General features: G+C 41.1%; 1 protein-coding gene across 1 annotated transcript in view; it reads right to left on the bottom strand.

Annotated features, from left to right (window-relative positions):
- Positions 1 to 14,089, bottom strand: part of tmc3 (transmembrane channel like 3) — a 54,083-nt gene extending 39,994 nt beyond the window's left edge. The window contains exons 1-3 of the mRNA XM_090222841.1: positions 13,909 to 14,089; positions 7,935 to 8,081; positions 1,434 to 1,509 (exon numbers count right to left, since the gene is read on the bottom strand). Of these exons, the coding sequence (XP_090078967.1) occupies positions 1,434 to 1,509; positions 7,935 to 8,081; positions 13,909 to 14,027 (342 nt within the window). The 5' untranslated portion in view covers positions 14,028 to 14,089. The remainder of the gene's footprint in view (positions 1 to 1,433; positions 1,510 to 7,934; positions 8,082 to 13,908) is intronic.
- Between the last annotated feature and the right edge of the window lie 5,969 nt (positions 14,090 to 20,058).

The raw sequence follows: 20,058 nt of genomic DNA, 5'->3' as shown, positions 1-20,058 counted from the left end.
ATAACCATTTTCTATTAGTGTGTGTGTATATATTTATATATATACTGTATATATTTGTCTGCATGGCTTTTTTGAATGATTGATTTACTGTTATTATCGTGTCTTATTTCAGATGCCCAAACCATTGGACTTAAACAGTCAATTATTTTCAGGGTTTGTGTGCATGTGTGTGTGTTTGTGTTTAAGGAGGAAGAGGTTAAAATCTTTGCTTAATTCTCTCAGAGAAGATCTGTTGATTCAGTAGCCAACACATACAAAGCAACACCAGTCAAGTCCCATCACTTAACATCAAATGAACAGATCCCACTGTACCATAGATACATATTGTATTTAATTAATTTCATGATTTCGTAATAGGGAGGGGTACTTAATTCAAAAGTCAAGATATGATTATTCATATACACATAAGTCCAGTCGTTGAACAAATGGATGTGATTTCTAAATTGTAATTAAGCAGAAGTCAATATATATATATATATAATTAATTATTCCTCATCAATCTACTTTCTAAAAGTCAATTAATTTGAATGGTGCTTCGGTAGCCTTGCCCAATCCCTCCTGAACATTTTAATTAAACCAAACCATAACAACAGGCTATAAATTTGCTTGGCTGCGGTTTGCTGAGGCTGTGTGTGTGCCTATGTGTGTGTGCGTGTGCGTGTGCGTGTGCGCGAGCGTGTGTGTGTGTGTGTGCGTGTGCGTGTGCGTGTGTGTGCGCGTGTGTGTGTGTGCGTGTGTGTGTACATGTGTACGTGTGTGTGTGTGTGTGTGTGTGTGTGTGTGTACAGAGAGAAGCCTACAGGCAGAGGGAGCAGTGTCGAGCTCTAACCTCACGGTCTCGTAAACACAGTGAGAACAGAAAGGCAATGTTAAGTGTATAACTCAGCCTACAGAACAGAGGGAATGGACACAGTAACAATCAGGCTGAAGGCATCAGATTGTTGCACTGCAGTAGAGAAATAGTAAGCTAATTCTCTTAGCTAATTTTCAATTAAATCATATGTGAAAAAGTAGCCTGACACATTGATATGCCTAAAAATGTTAACGTGTTTATATCTGTGTTGAAATTAGAGTTGCATTCAGTTTGTGAAACTAGATGCACATTACTGGCACAGCAGAGTTTGTTTCATTGTTTGAAAACAACAGAACGCTATGAGATGTCAAAACGTAATACTTAACCTGCAATAAAATGTGCTACAACAAGTGAAACTATGACCATGAAGATGCATTTTAAGTGGTACAGTCATTGGGTTGTATAATATGGGTGTGTTTGTGAACCTTCTTGCAGTATGTGTTTTTTTATCAGGACAGGTGTGTGTGTGTGTGTGTGTGTGTGTGTGTGTGTGTGTGTGTGTGTGTGTGTGTGTGTGTGTGTGTGTGTGTGTGTGTGTGTGTGTGTGTGTGTGTGTGTGTGTGTGTGTGTGTGAACCCACATCAGCCCCAGCAGCCTGGTACCCTCTGGTCCTTGTTAGCCTCCCCTCGTACTTCAGGACAATCTCTCTGGCCTGCCTGGAACAAACACAGGGAGATAACAATGGCTTTTAAACTCTGATCTACAGTCAGTAGAAACACAAACACATCACACTGGAAGAGTGAATATGATTCAATACACTGATCTAGGTAAATCAGATATAGTAAAACATTTTTTACTGACATGTAAATTATGATTCCAGAGATTGATGTAATTTCAGACAAAAATAACTTGCAGCAGGTTAAACCCTTGCACGTTATTTCACAAACTGGTCCTAGTTCAGCTTTACTGTGCGTGGGAGTAGAGTATTCCTACTGTGGTTCTCAACCCATCACTGGTCCTAGTTCAGCTTTACTGTGCGTGGGAGTAGAGTATTCCTACTGTGGTTCTCAACCCATCACTGGTCCTAGTTCAGCTTTACTGTGCGTGGGAGTAGAGTATTCCTACTGTGGTTCTCAACCCATCACTGGTCCTAGTTCAGCTTTACTGTGCGTGGGAGTAGAGTATTCCTACTGTGGTTCTCAACCCATCACTGGGGTAGTTCAGATGTCTGTGGCACTTGCTCTAATCAACGATGCCTACTCTCAACAGGCTTTTCACAGACTCATGTGCTCCTCTGAAATTATACATCTTAAATAAAAATGGTTTAGAGCAGATTAAAAAATATATTTTAGAAAGAGAGGAGGAGACTAAATAAAAAGAGCCAAAGCGGGAAGGGTGGAGACGGACGGTAACGGAATTCTGGTTTCCATGGTTTCGTACTTGTGCCTATATCACCAGACCATTGGGCCTGCACACTCTTTTCATCTTTCAACTTGCTTATGGTACTACTACTAGGATAAAATGTATTGTTGATATCCTGTATGTTATGGTACTACTAAGATAAACTCTATGGTTGATATCCTGTATGTTATGGTACTACTACTAGGATAAACTCTATGGTTGATATCCTGTATGTCATGGTGCTACTAAGATAAACTCTATGGTTGATATCCTGTATGTCATGGTGCTACTAAGATAACTCTATGGTTGATATCCTGTATGTTATGGTACTACTACTAGGATAAACTCTATGGTTGATATCCTGTATGTCATGGTGCTACTAAGATAACTCTATGGTTGATATCCTGTATGTTATGGTACTACTACTAGGATAAACTCTATGGTTGATATCCTGTATGTCATGGTGCTACTAAGATAAACTCTATGGTTGATATCCTGTATGTCATGGTGCTACTAAGATAACTCTATGGTTGATATCCTGTATGTTATGGTACTACTACTAAGATAAACTCTATGGTTGATATCCTGTATGTCATGGTGCTACTAAGATAACTCTATGGTTGATATCCTGTATGTTATGGTACTACTACTAAGATAAACTCTATGGTTGATATCCTGTATGTCATGGTGCTACTAAGATAAACTCTATGGTTGATATCCTGTATGTTATGGTACTACTAAGATAAACTCTATGGTTGATATCCTGTATGTTATGGTACTACTACTAGGATAAACTCTATGGTTGATATCCTGTATGTCATGGTGCTACTAAGATAAACTCTATGGTTGATATCCTGTATGTCATGGTGCTACTAAGATAAACTCTATGGTTGATATCCTGTATGTTATGGTACTACTACTAGGATAAACTCTATGGTTGATATCCTGTATGTCATGGTGCTACTAAGATAAACTCTATGGTTGATATCCTGTATGTCATGGTGCTACTAAGATAACTCTATGGTTGATATCCTGTATGTTATGGAACTACTAAGATAAACTCTATGGTTGATATCCTGTATGTCATGGTGCTACTAAGATAACTCTATGGTTGATATCTTGTATGTTATGGTACTACTACTAAGATAACTCTATGGTTGATAACCTGTATGGTATGGTACTACTACTAAGATAACTCTATGGTTGATAACCTGTATGTTATGGTACTACTAGGATAACTCTATGGTTGATATCCTGTATGTTATGGTACTACTAGGATAAACTCTATGGTTGATAACCTGTATGTTATGGTACTACTACTAAGATAACTCTATGGTTGATAACCTGTATGTTATGGTACTACTACTAAGATAACTCTATGGTTGATATCTTGTATGTTATGGTACTACTACTAAGATAACTCTATGGTTGATAACCTGTATGTTATGGTACTACTACTAAGATAACTCTATGGTTGATATCCTGTATGTTATGGTACTACTACTAGGATAAACTCCATGGTTGATATCATTTATGTTTGTAACGACTGTCTGATTGCTGCATTGGTACAGGTGTCCCTATTAAAAGATATAGCTGTTTAAATACCTAGATAAATAAAATGCACTGGAAATATAAAATATACATATTTAATACCAAAAAAAAGTTGAGTGTGCCATTTCAAAACAAATCAAATGAACTTCGAGATAAACGGGGACAGGAAGTTCACAACAAGCAAAACAGGTGAAAACGGGGGTATGAACCAGTGATTTGCAGTGTAAAATATGAGGTGTTTTTGCAGGGTGTGTAATCAGCAGTATTCACCCAGAGATTACTGAGGACGTAAAACGCAGGCTTGCATCTCATCCGTGTGACGGTCATAAAGCCTAGAGCAGTAATAACAAACCACCCATATAAAACCTGCTATGGCTAGAACCTACTCAGCACATCTCTCTCGCTCTCTCTCGCTCGCGCACTCTCTCGTTCTCCTGAAGTGATGCTCTTTGAGAAAAATACTGTAAACGGCTGTAGTCAAATCACATCTATGTTTGGTTATAAAAAAGAGTGACTTTAGGCTATTTACTGTATTAAAAAATGAATATTGAATTGTGTTTGCCTGACAACGCAACAAAATATTAACATTTAAAAAAGATGTATCTGCTGCTTGGATAGTTCCATCTGAGCCACTGGCTTAATCCCGTTCTTTAACTTTTATTTTTGGTTGAGTTGGAGACGTGGATCTAACTTGTAGACAATTTAATAGGCTATTTACTGTATTTCAATCCATTCAATTCATCCAGAAACCCCAGGCCTGTTGTTCTATTGTCGTTGAGGACTTTGAAAATGCTATACAGGCTTAAATAGCCTCATTGATGATACGTGAGTGATACAGTATGGTCACTTTGCTCTGTTAAACCTTCCCCTTTGGAATGACTTCCATAGCAACGGTGAATCTAAGTGGAGATCTCAACAATCATTGTCACAATAGCACATTGGTAATAGTCAGTGACAAACATCATAGCTAAGCAGGGCTGGGCTTGGTTAAAACCCTGGGAAAGAGACCAAAGGGTAGCTGTAGATAGATCAACTCTCCAGTAGGAAGTGCTGCCCAGACTGTTGTTTGTTTTCTGAAAGTGGATATAACATTGAAGATCTGACATTGTTTTAAAGGTAAAAATTCAACATATTTTATAGAAGGTTATCTATGTTGAAAATTGGTTACCATAATGACATAACCCTATGGTTGAAATTTCACCCTCAAAACACTTTACGAAGATAACGTTTTTCAAATCCAATGTATTTTCTATGTAGATTCCACGTCACAATACAGAACCAGGCAAAGTATTATTGTATTATTGTACAATGTAGAGAATAGCCAAAATAAAGAAAAACCCTTGAATGAGTAGGTATTCTAAAACCTTTGACCGGTAGTGTATATTGACAAATGATGTTGAAACAACGTTGATTCAACCAGTTTGTGTCAAGAGGGACACAACCCATCCCCTTATCCAATTATCAGCTGATGTCAAACACACGTGGGTCTACAAATACAATTCTCTTCCTCAATAGTGAGTAGCAAAAGAATACTATATAAAAAGTCTAAATGACTATGACATCCTGGCATTTAAAGCATACTAAACCTGATCATTTTGACATACTATAAGACTTAAATATTTGCAAACCTAAAATGCTTACTATTTAGGACATAGGTATAGGTATCTGGACAAGGTCCAAATGTCTAATCTGTGTTGTCAGGAGACATCTGGATTCCGATTTGAATTTAACAGCATCCTAAACCCCCAGAACAGGAGACAAACACAAAGGTATCAGGTGTGTCCCTCTACATGCATGGTGTTTGTATAATCAATGTGTGTGTGGGACTAGAGGTTCCGACCCCAGTAAAAATAGGAACCAGGCGAACTAACAGCTGATGAAATAATTACTCCGCTAATTTGGTTTATTTTCTGTGGGAGGAGCCATTAACGTGGCGAGGGAGTGAGGAGCCCGGGAGAGGCAGATGTTAATCGTTATTTACTTCGCCTCATGCTTTACATTCCGATGGCTCCTCCGCCCATTAGCGACAGAGAGTTAGCGCCTTTTCACCATTTATGAGCTCTCAGGTGTTAATGAAGAGCTAGTGTTTACATGTTTCCCCTATCTGGCATGTTAATGGGTTTGGATAACCAGACTGCAGGGGGGAAAACAACAGCGAAGAGGGAACAAAACGTGCACTTGACTATGCATAGGGTTTCTTATACTGTGGTCAAATGCATCTTGTGATAAATCCATTTGTATACCTGTCCTGTCCATCTTAAGGAATTAAACCTAAGGTTGCGTCCCCAATGGCCCCCTCTGCCCTACATAGTGCAATAGTTTTGACCAGAACCCTATATGCCCTGGTAAAAAATTGTGCACTAAATATGGAATAGGGTGCCATTTTGGAGAGTTCTAAGATGCTGTACCTAAATCTCTGCCTTGGTTATTTTGAGCTCCAACACCTGTTACCATGAATTAGTATTATAACTATTGGACCTGTTACCTTGAATTAGTATTATAACTATTGGACCTGTTACCTTGAATTAGAATTATAACTATTGGACCTGTTACCTTGAATTAGTATTATAACTATTGGACCTGTTACCTTGAATTAGAATTAGAACTATTGGACCTGTTACCTTGAATTAGTATTATAATTATTGGACCTGTTACCTTGAATTAGAATTATAACTATTGGACCTGTTACCTTGAATTAGAATTATAACTATTGGACCTGTTACCTTGAATTAGTATTATAACTATTGGACCTGTTACCTTGAATTAGAATTATAACTATTGGACCTGTTACCTTGAATTAGTATTATAACTATTGGACCTGTTACCTTGAATTAGAATTAGAACTATTGGACCTGTTACCTTGAATTAGTATTATAACTATTGGACCTGTTACCTTGAATTAGTATTATAACTATTGGACCTGTTACCTTGAATTAGTATTATAACTATTGGACCTGTTACCTTGGATTAGAATTATAACTATTGGACCTGTTACCTTGAATTAGTATTATAACTATTGGACCTGTTACCTTGAATTAGAATTATAACTTTTATACATTTTACCATGAATTAGTTAGTAGTAGTTATTGGAACATTTTTTCTTGGGTAAGCCCCATTTTCTAATTCATTTGATTATTTTCTTTAATCACAAAAACAATGCAATTTAAAAGGCCTACTGTTCTTCTGCGGAGGTGTTTAATTTATGTATGAATAGCTGGAATGTTTTTTGTCACCTCACTCTCTAGGCTGGAGTACTGTGGTGAAGGACAATACCATAACACAGGCTTGAGTACTGCAGTGGTGGACAATACCATAACACAGGCTTGAGTACTCCGGTGCTGGACAACACCATAACACAGGCTTGAGTACTCCGGTGCTGGACAATACCATAACACAGGCTTGAGTACTCCGGTGCTGGAAAATACCATAACACAGGCTTGAGTACTCCGGTGCTGGACAACACCATAACACAGGCTTGAGTACTCCGGTGCTGGACAATACCATAACACAGGCTTGAGTACTCCGGTGCTGGACAACACCATAACACAGGCTTGAGTACTCCGGTGCTGGACAATACCATAACACAGGCTTGAGTACTCCGGTGCTGGACAATACCATAACACAGGCTTGAGTACTCCGGTGCTGGACAATACCATAACACAGGCTTGAGTACTCCGGTGCTGGACAATACCATAACACAGGCTTGAGTACTCCGGTGCTGGACAACACCATAACACAGGCTTGAGTACTCCGGTGCTGGACAATACCATAACACAGGCTTGAGTACTCCGGTGCTGGACAATACCATAACACAGGCTTGAGTACTCCGGTGCTGGACAATACCATAACACAGGCTTGAGTACTCCGGTGCTGGACAATACCATAACACAGGCTTGAGTACTCCGGTGCTGGACAATACCATAACACAGGCTTGAGTACTCCGGTGCTGGACAACACCATAACACAGGCTTGAGTACTCCGAGGCTGGACAATACCATAACACACAACACCATTTTTTAGGACCACTTTCATTAAGCAATACAGCAGTGTGTGGGCTTTACAGTGTGTGTATGATTTACTTCAGAGATTTGAGTTTGTGTCTCATGGGCTGAGCTCGGGTGTGCATGTTGGTGATGGTGTGTACATGTGTGTCTACTCAATTCAGTATGTGTGCATCTAAGTGCCTTACTTGAGGGCTTTGAGCTTGCGTCTCATAGGCCAGGCTCGGGTGCGTATGTTGGCGATGATCTCCTTCTGAAACTGGATGTTCTGGAACATCTGCTCTGGGTCGTTGCTGTCCGCATGCTCATCCTCCTTGCCCTCCTCATCTGATTGGCTGCAATGGGACAGAAGGAGAGGGGTCAACATGTTATCTTGATGGACAGCTGTGCTCTGCTGTGTGAGTGAAGACAGACTCAAAGAAGCAGGATGTTGATAGTTGCTTTTTTCTTGTAAAGTCAATTTCCTCACAAGCAAGGCAAATGGTAAGAGTTCATAACATGACACACACACACACACACATGCCCACCTGCACCAGAAGCAGGCATGCACCAAACACACACACAAAAAGTGAATGTACACAGTCCCTACATTAAAATATCAACGTAATCCACACGGTTTATTTTTCATTTAAAAATGCAGTGAACCTAAAACAAGATTGAATCACTATTTGTTTAAGTCATACACATGAACTTAATTATCAAAGTGAGGATACTGAATGACATGAAAATGTATAGGAGGAATGGTTGGGTAGATAATTTAACTCCTACAATATAAATATTCAGCTTGAGCGGGAGATAATGAAAATCTTAAATACTCAGTCACAGGATGTGTATGACTCCGTCCTCCTGAAGAAAACTCCAGTACCCTGTGCTCTCCAGTCACTCGTCTGGTCAATCTGTCAATTATAGAAGCAGTGTTCCCTGACGACTGGAAATCTGCTGTCATAACACCAATCTTCAAGGCTGGAGATCCAACTGATGTGGCCAAATATAGGCCCATCTGCATTCTCCCAATCATATCCAAGGTGGTAGAAGAGGTGGTGGCCAACCAACTAATAGCCCACCTAAACTCAGGTCACTCTCCTCTCCATCCAATGCAGTTTGGTTTCAGGACACATCATTAAACCGAAATGGCAAACTGCTTATTTGTCAAGGAAATAATGTCCAAATTTGCCAAAGGTTGAGTTGTGACAGCTGTTTTCCTGGATTTAAAGAAAGCATTCGACACAGTGAACCACAATGTGCTGCTATCCAAACTGTCAACCCACAAACTATCAGCACACACAAACAGATGGATGGAATCCTGTCTAACCAAAAGAAAACAATGCACCAAAAATCTAACTTTCAACATCCGCTCACTGCTCTGTCGGGGTCCCTCAAGGATCCATTTTGTGCCCACTTTAATTTAGTATATACATCAATGCAGATGTATGCAGACGATACAGTCTTCTACTGTATGTACATGTCAAGACAAAGCAACAGCCGGCTCTTAAAATTACAACAGCAACGAACAAAATAGCTGACTGGTTGGACTATTCATGTCTAACATTGAACATAACAAAAACTGTCTGCATGTAAATTCCCTCAGACCATCAGCCTGAGGGAATTTCATAAAAATGTAAATTGTAAAACATTTAAAAAGTTATCCTTTTTAGATAAAACTATACAAAATATAATCAGGTCACCAAATAACTATTTTGCTAAGGTCTACAGTAGCCTCAACAGCACTCTGTAGGGTAGCACCATGGTGTAGCCAGAGGACAGCTAGCTTCCGTCCTCCTCTGTGTATATTCACATCAATACAAAACCTAGGAGGCTCATGCTTCTCACCGCCTTCCATAGACTTACACAGAAATTATGACAACTTCCGGATGACGTCCTCCAGCCTATCAGCCTATCAGCCTATTGCAGCATGAACTGACATGCTGTCAGTAATCTTTTACATCAATAGCAGTCAATATTTAATCATCACTTTATTCAGTCTCATCTGAAAGTTATAAATTCTTGGTTATCTTCAAAAACCCTGGCTAAAATGTTGAATCAGCAATACAAAATTTGGTTTAATTATTTATTGACTAAATACTTAAATAATCGCACAGAATTACATCTACACAGAATGGATCATACATTGATTACAAATTATGTCATAAAGAAAACGTCCCTGGTGGACGGAACAGATAAGACAGCTGGTTACACAAAGAGAGGGGGTTGGATTTGAATGAAAGAGCGGGAAGACTGAGTAACAAAGGGAGACGCTATGCTATCGTAAATACAGTATCTTATGCATTCTAAATTACCGCCCATTTGAAAAAGGTAAATTCAATTAATATTTACTCTGAGCTGCGCTTCGGTAGGTTGGTCGTAGATGGTAGGCCAGGTTGTCCTTTGAAGCATGTCTGGTGGTAGAACGGTTACTTTGTGGTATTGTTGTGTGTGTCAGATTGGATACATCATCCGTCCTTTCCTAGCCCACATTTACAGCGGCTGCTGCTAACTCAAAGCCTAGGAGGTATCACCTCTGGAGTGAATAAGAGTTCAAAGTTCACACCAAGTTGCCATACTTTTAAGCTCATGCTATATTCTGGCTGGTATAGTCGAAATTCATCCTTCCAGGGTGTAGGTCGTCACCTTCACATTGAAATTCGATGCCAATTGCGTTAGGTTCTTGCTGATGTTGGCTTCGTTCTGTAGGTGGTCTTTGTCCTTTCAACGGGGGGACTGCCAGTCCGCACGTCCTTGGAACAGGAAGTTACATTTTCGTCCAGGGGGTTATATGGGATTGGGGGAGAGAGCCGTGTTTCATAGTTTACAACCCATGTCTGTTCACTTCGGCGGGGCCTCTGAGTGAGCAGAAGGGTGTTCTTCTGACAAACCGTTCTTTCATTAAGAAGCTAAAAATTACATTTGACCTTTTCACAAATAGTTTCATATTTAAACATTTAAATTGCACAACAATTCCATGTGAATCTGATAACTAGAATGTGTAGATTTTCCAACAGTTTATGTCGTCCTATCATCAGTAATCATGTCTCAGACGCCAACTGAACTGACATCATATTCATTAAATCCCAAAGCATATTTTCAACTGGTTGGATTACGGAAACATGGTTCCGTTTCCCATCTTGTGATGTCACTAGACTCTCACCAGTCACCTTAAATGTGTCTCTCGACCTGTGTGCACCTACGTTGTAAACTTTCATTCATAGGCTAGGTTGTAGCAACCACATGATAGGCATAGGGAAAATTTGAGTATCATGTAGTAGCCTAAACCTATCGCTGTTACATTTAACTGGGTGAATGGAATATGAATGAGAGTCATCCAATATGCTGTAAGAGAAATAAGGCCACGTTCATGAACAAAGAAAACGGCCCTGACCACTGGTCACAACCTGGTCACAAGATAATATCACATCAATGAAAACACTTCAAAAGCTCTAAAAACAAACTCTGAAAGTGCTAGGGAAAAAATGACCACTGCAATATCATTAAGAAATATAACCTACTGAGATTTGACAAGTTCTTATGCCTCTGATGATTAAGATCACTCATGACCTTGCCCCACCTCCTCTTTGTTGCATATTGCAAAGACAATACCAGGAGGACAAGAGCTTCAACCAGAGGAGACTGCTCAGCTCAGTTTAGATCCACTACATTTGTCCAGACAACTTCCTCAGTCGGAGCGTCTGGATTATGGAACCCCCTGCCAACCAGTGTGACAGAGTGCAGTACTTCTGCCAGCTTCAAGACAAACCTGGAGAAGTGGCTAAAGGCAAACCAGCCATGTGGACATGTGTAGGAAAAAGGGACATTTAAACTCTTTTGTAATATTATAACTAGAATGTCTATTGTTGTATGTATGTACAGTACCAGTCAAAACTCATTCTAGGTTGTTTCTTTATTTTTTGTTGTATGTTCTATGTTGTAGATTAATAGTGAAGACATCAAAACTATGAAATAACACATATCATGTAGTAACCAAAAAAAGTGTTAAACAAATCAAAATATATTTCCTATTTCCTATTTTAGATTCTTCAAAGTAGCCACCCTTTGCCTTGATGACAGCTTTGCACATACTTTAGTCATTTTCTCAACCAGTTTCATGAGGAACGCTTTTCAAACAGTCTTGAAGGAGTTCCCACATATGCTGAGCACTTGTTGGCTGCTTTTCCTTCACTCTGAGGTCCAACTAATCCCAAACCATCTCAATTGGTTTGAGATCAGGTGATTGTGGAGGCCAGGTCACCTGATGCAGCACTCCATCGCTCTCCTTCTTGGTCAAATAGCCCTTACACAGTCTGGAGGTATTTATTTGGTCATTATCCTGTTGAAAAAAAAATGACAGTCCCACTAAGCATAAAACAGATGGGATGGCGTATTGCTGCATAATGCTGTGGTAAACATGCTGGTTAAGTGTGACTTGAATTCTAAATAAATCAGACAGTGTCACCAGCAAAGCACCCCCACACCATCACACCTCCTCCTCCATCCAATACACATGCAGAGATCATCCGTTCACCTACTCTGAGTCTCACAAAGACAGCGATTTGAACCCACATTTCCAATTTGGACTCCACAGACCAAAGGACAGATTTCCACCGGTCTAATGAACATTGCTCGTGTTTCTTGGCCAAAGCAAGTATCTTCTTCTTATTGGGTGTCCTTTAGTAGATGTTTCTTTGCAGCAATTCAACCATGAAGGCCTGATTAACACAGAACACAGTCTCCTCTGAACAGTTGATGTTGAGATGTGTCTGTTACTTGAACTCCGTGAAGCATTTTTTTGGGCTGCAATCTGAGGCTGGTAACTCAAATGAACTTATCCTCTGCAGCAGAGGTAACTCTGGGTCTTCCTTTCTGTGGCAGTCCTCATGAGAGCCAGTTTATCATAGAGCTTGATATTTTTGTGATTGCACTTGAGGAAACAGAAAATTACAGAAATTTCCCAGATTGACTGACCTTCATGTCTTGAAGTACTGATGGACTGTCATTTCTCTTTGCTTATTTGAGCTGTTCTTGCCATAATATGGACTTGGTCTTTTACCAAATGGGGCTATCTTCTGTATAATACCCCTACCTTGTCACAACACAACTGATTGTCTCAAACGCATTAGGAAGGAAAGAAATTCCACAAATTAAAGCAGCTGTTAATTGTAATGAATTCCAGGTGACTACCTCATGAAGCTGGTTGAGAGAATGTGTAAAGCTGTCATCAAGACAAAGGGTGGCTACTTTGAAGAATCTCAAATATAAAATATATTTGGATTTGTTTAACACTTTTCTGGTTACTACAGTACATGATTCCATATGTGTTGATTCATAGATGTGATATCTTCACTATTATTATTATTCAATGTAGAAAATAGTAAAAAAATAAAGAAAAACCCAGGAATGAGTAGGTGTATCCAAACTTTTGCCTGGTACTGTATATATATTTGAATAGTGTGTTATATTGTAGCATTGTATTGATGTTGATTGTTTTCTGCCCAGGGACTACAGATGAAAATGAGCAATCTAGCTCAATCTGGTGCAATGGCATGTTGTACATGGTCCCCGACAAATACATGAATAGATCAGAAATAAAATGAGGACCAGAATGGCAACAAGCCCTTGGGCTGTATTGGGTTTTATCATCCATATTGTATTATATATGTAATGTTGTCTCCTGCTGGAGCCTTCTACCTTAATTATCAAATACATTCAGTCAATCAATCACTAACCTGTTTGACAACCTGGATGAGGATACATTTATACTACAACAGTTTCCATGTATACATGTAAATTACACTTTTGCAAGTCATAAAAAAGGATGCTTTGGAGTTGAGGTCAAAAACTGAGAAATAATAATGTCCTCTGTCCACACAATGCATATTCATTTGGCACATGGAAAGCATAATTTAATATCAACATGAATAGAATAGTACAAAATGGAATAAAGGGTTCCAATAGGGTTTATCGGCTGTCCCGTAGGAGAACCCTTTTTGATTCCAGGTAGAACCCTTTTGGGTTCCATGTAGAGCCCTCTGTGGAAAGTATTCTAAATGGAATCCAAATGGGTTCTACCTGGAACCAAAAAGGGATCTTCAAAGGGTCGTCCTATGGGGACAGCGGAATAACCCTGTTAGGTTCAAGGTAACACCTTTTTTCTAAGATTGTAGAACTCACCCTGGCTGGTTGTCTTGATAAGATGAGTAAATCCGCCTGGAGTTCTTCCTGACACTCTTGTGTCGCTTCACGGTAGTCAAGGGTCTACTGACCACAGCAGTCTCAGACACGCCACTCATCCTGACCGTAATTCAGCACTCGTGTGTGTTTCTGGGTGTGGGTATATGTATGCAAGCTTAAACGTTCAGCTCTGTCCATCCATCTGTGTGTGTGTTAGGGTCAGACTGTGTATGTGCATGACGAGTGTCCCTGCGTGTGTGTGTTCTCCGTGGTATTTGCTTGACCGCGTGTGTGTGCAGTTCAGTTCAAACTTTCAGAAAGCACTGACTTGACACATCCCCCTGTGCTCTCCTGAGACTCTCTGCAGACTGATTGAGGCAAAGCTGAATGAAGTCTAGGGGCCGTGTGTGTGTGTGTGCGTGTTGGAGCTGAGAGACGGGAGTGGCTGGGGCAACCTGCAGTCGTGGTACCTCATTGGAGCATCAGACAGACCCTTGGCCGCACAAGCCCTGCCTGACTCTTTCTCGGATCCAATCAGAGAAATACTGAACTCTTAAAGGGCTAGTGCATGCAACACACACACCACGCAACACACACACACCACACACACACACCTTCATGGCTGTCATGAGTTGTATATTTGTGGCTCACACAACTATGGTTGGTTTGTGTGTTTTTCTCCAATCAAACTCAAATAATGAATCAATGATAATATCTTCTAACAGTAAAGCCTGTGACTCCATTCATTCAAACCCATAATGCAGTATAGGCCACTGGGAGGGGAGTTTACTTGGTGTTTTTTTTACAATAGCAATTTGCTCATCCATTTGACCCAAGTGAAATTAATACAATCTAAAACCTTTATCAATTCACTTCATGAACTGACTGAATTGAAAAGTGAATTGATCTAACCCTGGTAGATAGTGGATACCGATCATAGTATATGATCATTTAAATAATATAGTGTACATTGTAATTCTTTCGATTTCATTCAGTGTCTTTCCTAAGCAGGTCTAAAATGAAACCCTAAGCATTAAATAAACCTCTGTGGAACCTTTTGCCAGGAACACAGAGAATTCTAATCCGGTTCACATACAGAGGTGCTTTCATAAGCCTTGTGGTGTAGTCAAATCAGATCAAATCACACCTCTTAACACAAATACAAGGAAATGTCTCTTCTCTGAGAAGTGACACCACGGCTAGTTAACAATGATATGATAATGGACCATATGTTCAGTTGGCTCGTGGAATCGTTAGTCTGTCGTTTTAGAATAGAAGGCAGAAGGTTATCGTAGCCCAATCAAGAGGGGACATGTTATTTTTATGCCATTTTTAATTGAGTTCTCTGTGAGTGGACTCCATGGAGCACATCAGACAGGAACGTCTAAGTGGGAGTCGATGGAAAAGTTTTAATTACTGAAAACCTGGAGACTGAATTGTCAGATCGTGGTCTTGCGTGCTTAATAAGACATTTGAGGAAAAGTTCAGGGATGCGTCCCAAATGGCACTATATTCCCTACATAGTGCACTACCTTTGACAAGGTCCTAGAAGACTCTGGTCAAAAGTAGTGCACTAGAATATAGGGTGGCATTTGGGACATAATCCAGGAAGTAGGGATGTTATGAACAAAATGTTGTTTTAGTTTAAAGTTATTTCCAGTTATTTTAGTGAGGTATTGATGACTGAATTAAGACAGAGTTTGTGAAAAACCCTGGGCCGACTTCTTTAAATCTATGCCTTAATATGTAATAACAAAAGTGATATTTTATTATGTACTGCACTGACTACCCAGGCCTGCAAGCCAAAATGGTTGCAATGACTGGCTAACGCCCTTTGCAGCGCCATGGGTTTTACACCAGTTTTAAAATGATTATTATTTTGTATTTTTTTACTTATTTTGGGTGACAGAAAAACAACATCTTTACCTGGTTATCTGACCAGAAAACCATCTTAAAACCAGAAAATGACGTCAATATGATATCGCATGCCAAATAGGGTGGTGTGAATTGGGGTTATGCTGTGTACGGACTGCAATCTCTCCAGAAAACAGACAGGCCACACTAGGTCATCTTGCTTTGTAGATTTACTATCCCTTTAAGGTGGCTGGGCTGAATAGGAGAGATGTGCATGCTTTCATCTCGTATTCAGACAGACTAGCTATCAAAGAATAGCACCATCATTATCTACAGTAATTACACAGTACTGCTTCACTGGGTTCCTTCACTGTACTGTCTCTCCCCCTACACACTCTTACAATGAACACACACACTCCCACACCCGAGCTCACACACATCCAAGTAATTCAGGCATCAATGGCTATTGTGACTAGTAGAATAGAGCTGTCGGCTGTGCTTCAGTGCTTTGAACACAAGTTTGGATAGTTCACGAGACATTAATTTGATGAAAGGTTAATTAGAAGTTTGTGGGAGCGTATATAAAGGCTTTATCAACATTATCTCACTGTGCCAGTCTCTGGAGACATAGGTTCCGGCTGTAGGGGCTTCTATGGACCTTCCATAATAGGACATCACCACACAACGACTTTTACCTCTGGAGTCTACTTTGAGTTTCAGGATGACTTTGGGATGATATTTGATTATGAGCCGTGGATGAAATCGTGTTAAATACAATAAACCTCTAGTCCTCTACAAAACAGCACTGTGATTTATTTCACGCCAAATGACCAAGATCAAAAGGGCAGTAATCTAAAAGACCATGGGGCAGTTTCCCAGACCCAGATTAGGACTAAAAAGTAGAGTCTCCATTGAAGGTGTTTTCTGATTCAGGACTAGGTTTGTGTCCGAGAAACAGCCCCTCAACAGTCATTACATATTTCAGATATAGACAATCCTCACCCATAAAATATCAATACTATAGCTCTGTTTAACGGGATGAGCGTAGGAACGGATTCTAGAAAGCGTTCATCTGTGGTGCCAGTGATGTCCTTTATAAAAGGCCTATTTTGGTGTAATACATAAGCAGTAGTGTTGGAACATCAACACATTCACAATCACATTACAAAAGGCTCGGTATTGAACCTCATATTCTATTTCACAGATTTAAAATGTTCTATCTTTTCTGTCACCAAAGATGCCACAGTGCTGCTTTCATGATATCCAATTCACAAGAAAATACACTTATGGAGCCAATTATTTTCCTCAGCCTGATGTAATGTCCCTGGATCACAATGATAAAACTAAATGGATAGATGTAACAAGATTGATCTGTGGGGGAAAAAGCCTAGATTTATTACACACACACACACACACACACACACACACACACACACACACACACACACTCACACACACTTTAGCCTGAATTTAGATGTGTGTGACTGGTTTCTGATAACGTTTATTTTTATATGGCTTTAACACATCATTTAAGGTTGGGGTATAGGGTTCTAGGTTAGTTTAAGTGTTATACTGTACACTATAGGCATGGTATAGGGTATAGCCTACCTTAGAGCATAACTGGATGGATTGGGCTCCTAAAGCGTGTCCTGTATTATAGGGTATAGGTTTAGTGTAGAAGGTATAGGGTGTAGGGCCCTCAAACTCAACTCTGGACCTTGAAGCCAGTTCCACTGCGTTTTTTAGACCTGGGACACCAGGTCGGTGCAATAATTATGAGGTAGAACAGAAAACCAGCAGGCTTCAGACCTCGTAGTTAGTTTATAGCCTACCTTAGAGCATAACAACTGGTTTTGAAGTTCTCTGATCTCAAAGTGAACAAAAAGTAAATCTCCCTTTAGCGGACCACAGCCCCTTGAAATGAAATAGGCCTAACATTATCTGTTGCAAATGGCAGCCTATTCCGTTCATAGTACACTAATTTTAATCAGAGTCCTATGTGCCCTGGTCAAAATTACTGCACTATAAAGGGAAAAAGGTGCCATTTGGGATGCAAGCCATGAAACCCAAAGCTCCAAATGATCTACAGCCTATAAGGCTTTTCCCACTGAGAGTATAATTACAGGGATAACCTCTAACTCTGACCAAGGTCAGACATGTTAGTCTTTAGCCTCCATTACCGCCAGTTCATCTAGAGAGCTGCGGCACAAAGCAAAATGTAATCTCCGCCGAGAGATCGCTTTGCCGAGTCGGGACTTGGTCCAGCGCTATAACTCTGTGAGACAATCAAGCGGGGAGAAATTGAATCATGAAGTTGTAATGATAAAGGAAGCAGCAGCGGCAGCCCCTCTGCTGAATGATAGTGTCCCCTTCCGTAAATCCAATACCAGCTTTTATCTACTTTGTAATGAAGCTGATTCGCAACTAAAGGACCCTGGTGACAGAGTGACGTGGAGGTATGTAGAGAACACACTCCTAGAGAGGAGTATGTCTGGGCCTAGGCTGTTGTGTTAGGTTATGTTGAGAAAAGGTTGCAGATTGGTTGTCTAAAGTAGTCAGTTGATCATCTCGGGCTAAGGCTCTTATTTTATCTTTAACACATTTTTATTCATTTTTAGGCCTAATGTTCAATATTACATTAGGTCTAATAGGCTTGGCAACAGTGGGCTCAGACTGATGAGAGGTGGCTAGGCAACAGGAGACTCAGACTGATTAGAGGTGGCTAGGCAACAGGGGGCTCAGACTGATTAGAGGTGGCTTGGCTACAGGAGGCTCAGACTGATGAAAGGTGGCTAGGCTACAGGAGGCTCAGACTGATGAGAGGTGGCTAGGCTACAGGGGGCTCAGACTGATGAGAGGTGGCTAGGCTACAGGAGGCTCAGACTGATGAGAGGTGGCTAGGCTTCAGGTGGCTCAGACTGATTAGAGATGGCTAGGCTACAGGGGGCTCAGACTGATTAGAGGGGGCTTGGCTAAAAGGGGCTCAGACTGATTAGAGGTGGCTAGGCTACAGGAGGCTCAGACTGATGAGAGGTGGCTAGGCTACAGGAGGCTCAGACTGATGAGAGGTGGCTAGGCTACAGGAGGCTCAGACTGATTAGAGTTGGCTAGGCTACAGGGGGCTCAGACTGATTAGAGGTGGCTAGGCTACAGGAGGCTCAGACTGATAAAAGGTGGCTAGGCTACAGGAGGCTCAGACTGATGAGAGGTGGCTAGGCTACAGGGGGCTCAGACTGATGAGAGGTGGCTAGGCTACAGGAGGCTCAGACTGATGAGCGGTGGCTAGGCTACAGGGGGCTCAGACTGATGAGAGGTGGCAAGGCTACAGGTGGCTCAGACTGATGAGAGGTGGCAAGGCTTCAGGTGGCTCAGACTGATTAGAGATGGCTAGGCTACAGGTGGCTCAGACTGATTAGAGGGGGCTTGGCTAAAAGGGGCTCAGACTGATTAGAGGGGGCTAGGCTACAGGAGGCTCAGACTGATTAGAGCTGGCTAGGCTACAGGAGGCTCAGACTGATTACAGGTGGCTAGGCTACAGGAGGCTCAGACTGATTAGAGGTGGCTAGGCTACAGGAGGCTCAGGCTGATTAGAGTTGGCTAGGCTACAGGGGGCTCAGACTGATTAGAGGTGGCTAGCCTACAGGAGGCTCAGACTGATTAGAGGTGGCTAGGCTACAGGAGGCTCAGACTGATGAAAGGTGGCTAGGCTACAGGAGGCTCAGACTGATGAGAGATGGCTAGGCTACAGGAGGCTCAGACTGATGAGAGGTGGCTAGGCTACAGGGGGCTCAGACTGATGAGAGGTGGCAAGGCTACAGGTGGCTCAGACTGATGAGAGGTGGCTAGGCTTCAGGTGGCTCAGACTGATTAGAGGGGGTTTGGCTAAAAGGGGCTCAGACTGATTAGAGGTGGCTAGGCTACAGGAGGCTCAGACTGATTAGAGGTGGCTAGGCTACAGGAGGCTCAGACTGATTAGAGGTGGCTAGGCTACAGAGGGCTCAGACTGATTAGAGGTGGCTAGGCTACAGGGGGCTCAGACTGATAAGAGGTGGCTAGGCTACATGAAAAAGGCAAGGATACACTTGAGATATGAAAATAACATAATTCAGGATTTAAACTAGTCCCTGTCTACAGTGTTTTCCTAGTCAGGCAGTTCTTTCCTCTCTATTTTAATGACATCGGAAATACCTTAGTCATGACTTCTTCTCACTGGAACTTCCCGCCAATAGTGCTAAATCTGCCGGCCATGATTCACAGCGCGGGAAAGCGATGCCTGAGCGTGTGTTTCACTGGAAC

This window comes from Oncorhynchus mykiss, chromosome 26, assembly GCF_057628025.1.
Source record: "Oncorhynchus mykiss isolate SJ-2025 chromosome 26, ASM5762802v1, whole genome shotgun sequence".
NCBI lineage: Eukaryota > Metazoa > Chordata > Actinopteri > Salmoniformes > Salmonidae > Oncorhynchus > Oncorhynchus mykiss.
This window is presented reverse-complemented; position numbering and strand designations above follow the sequence as displayed.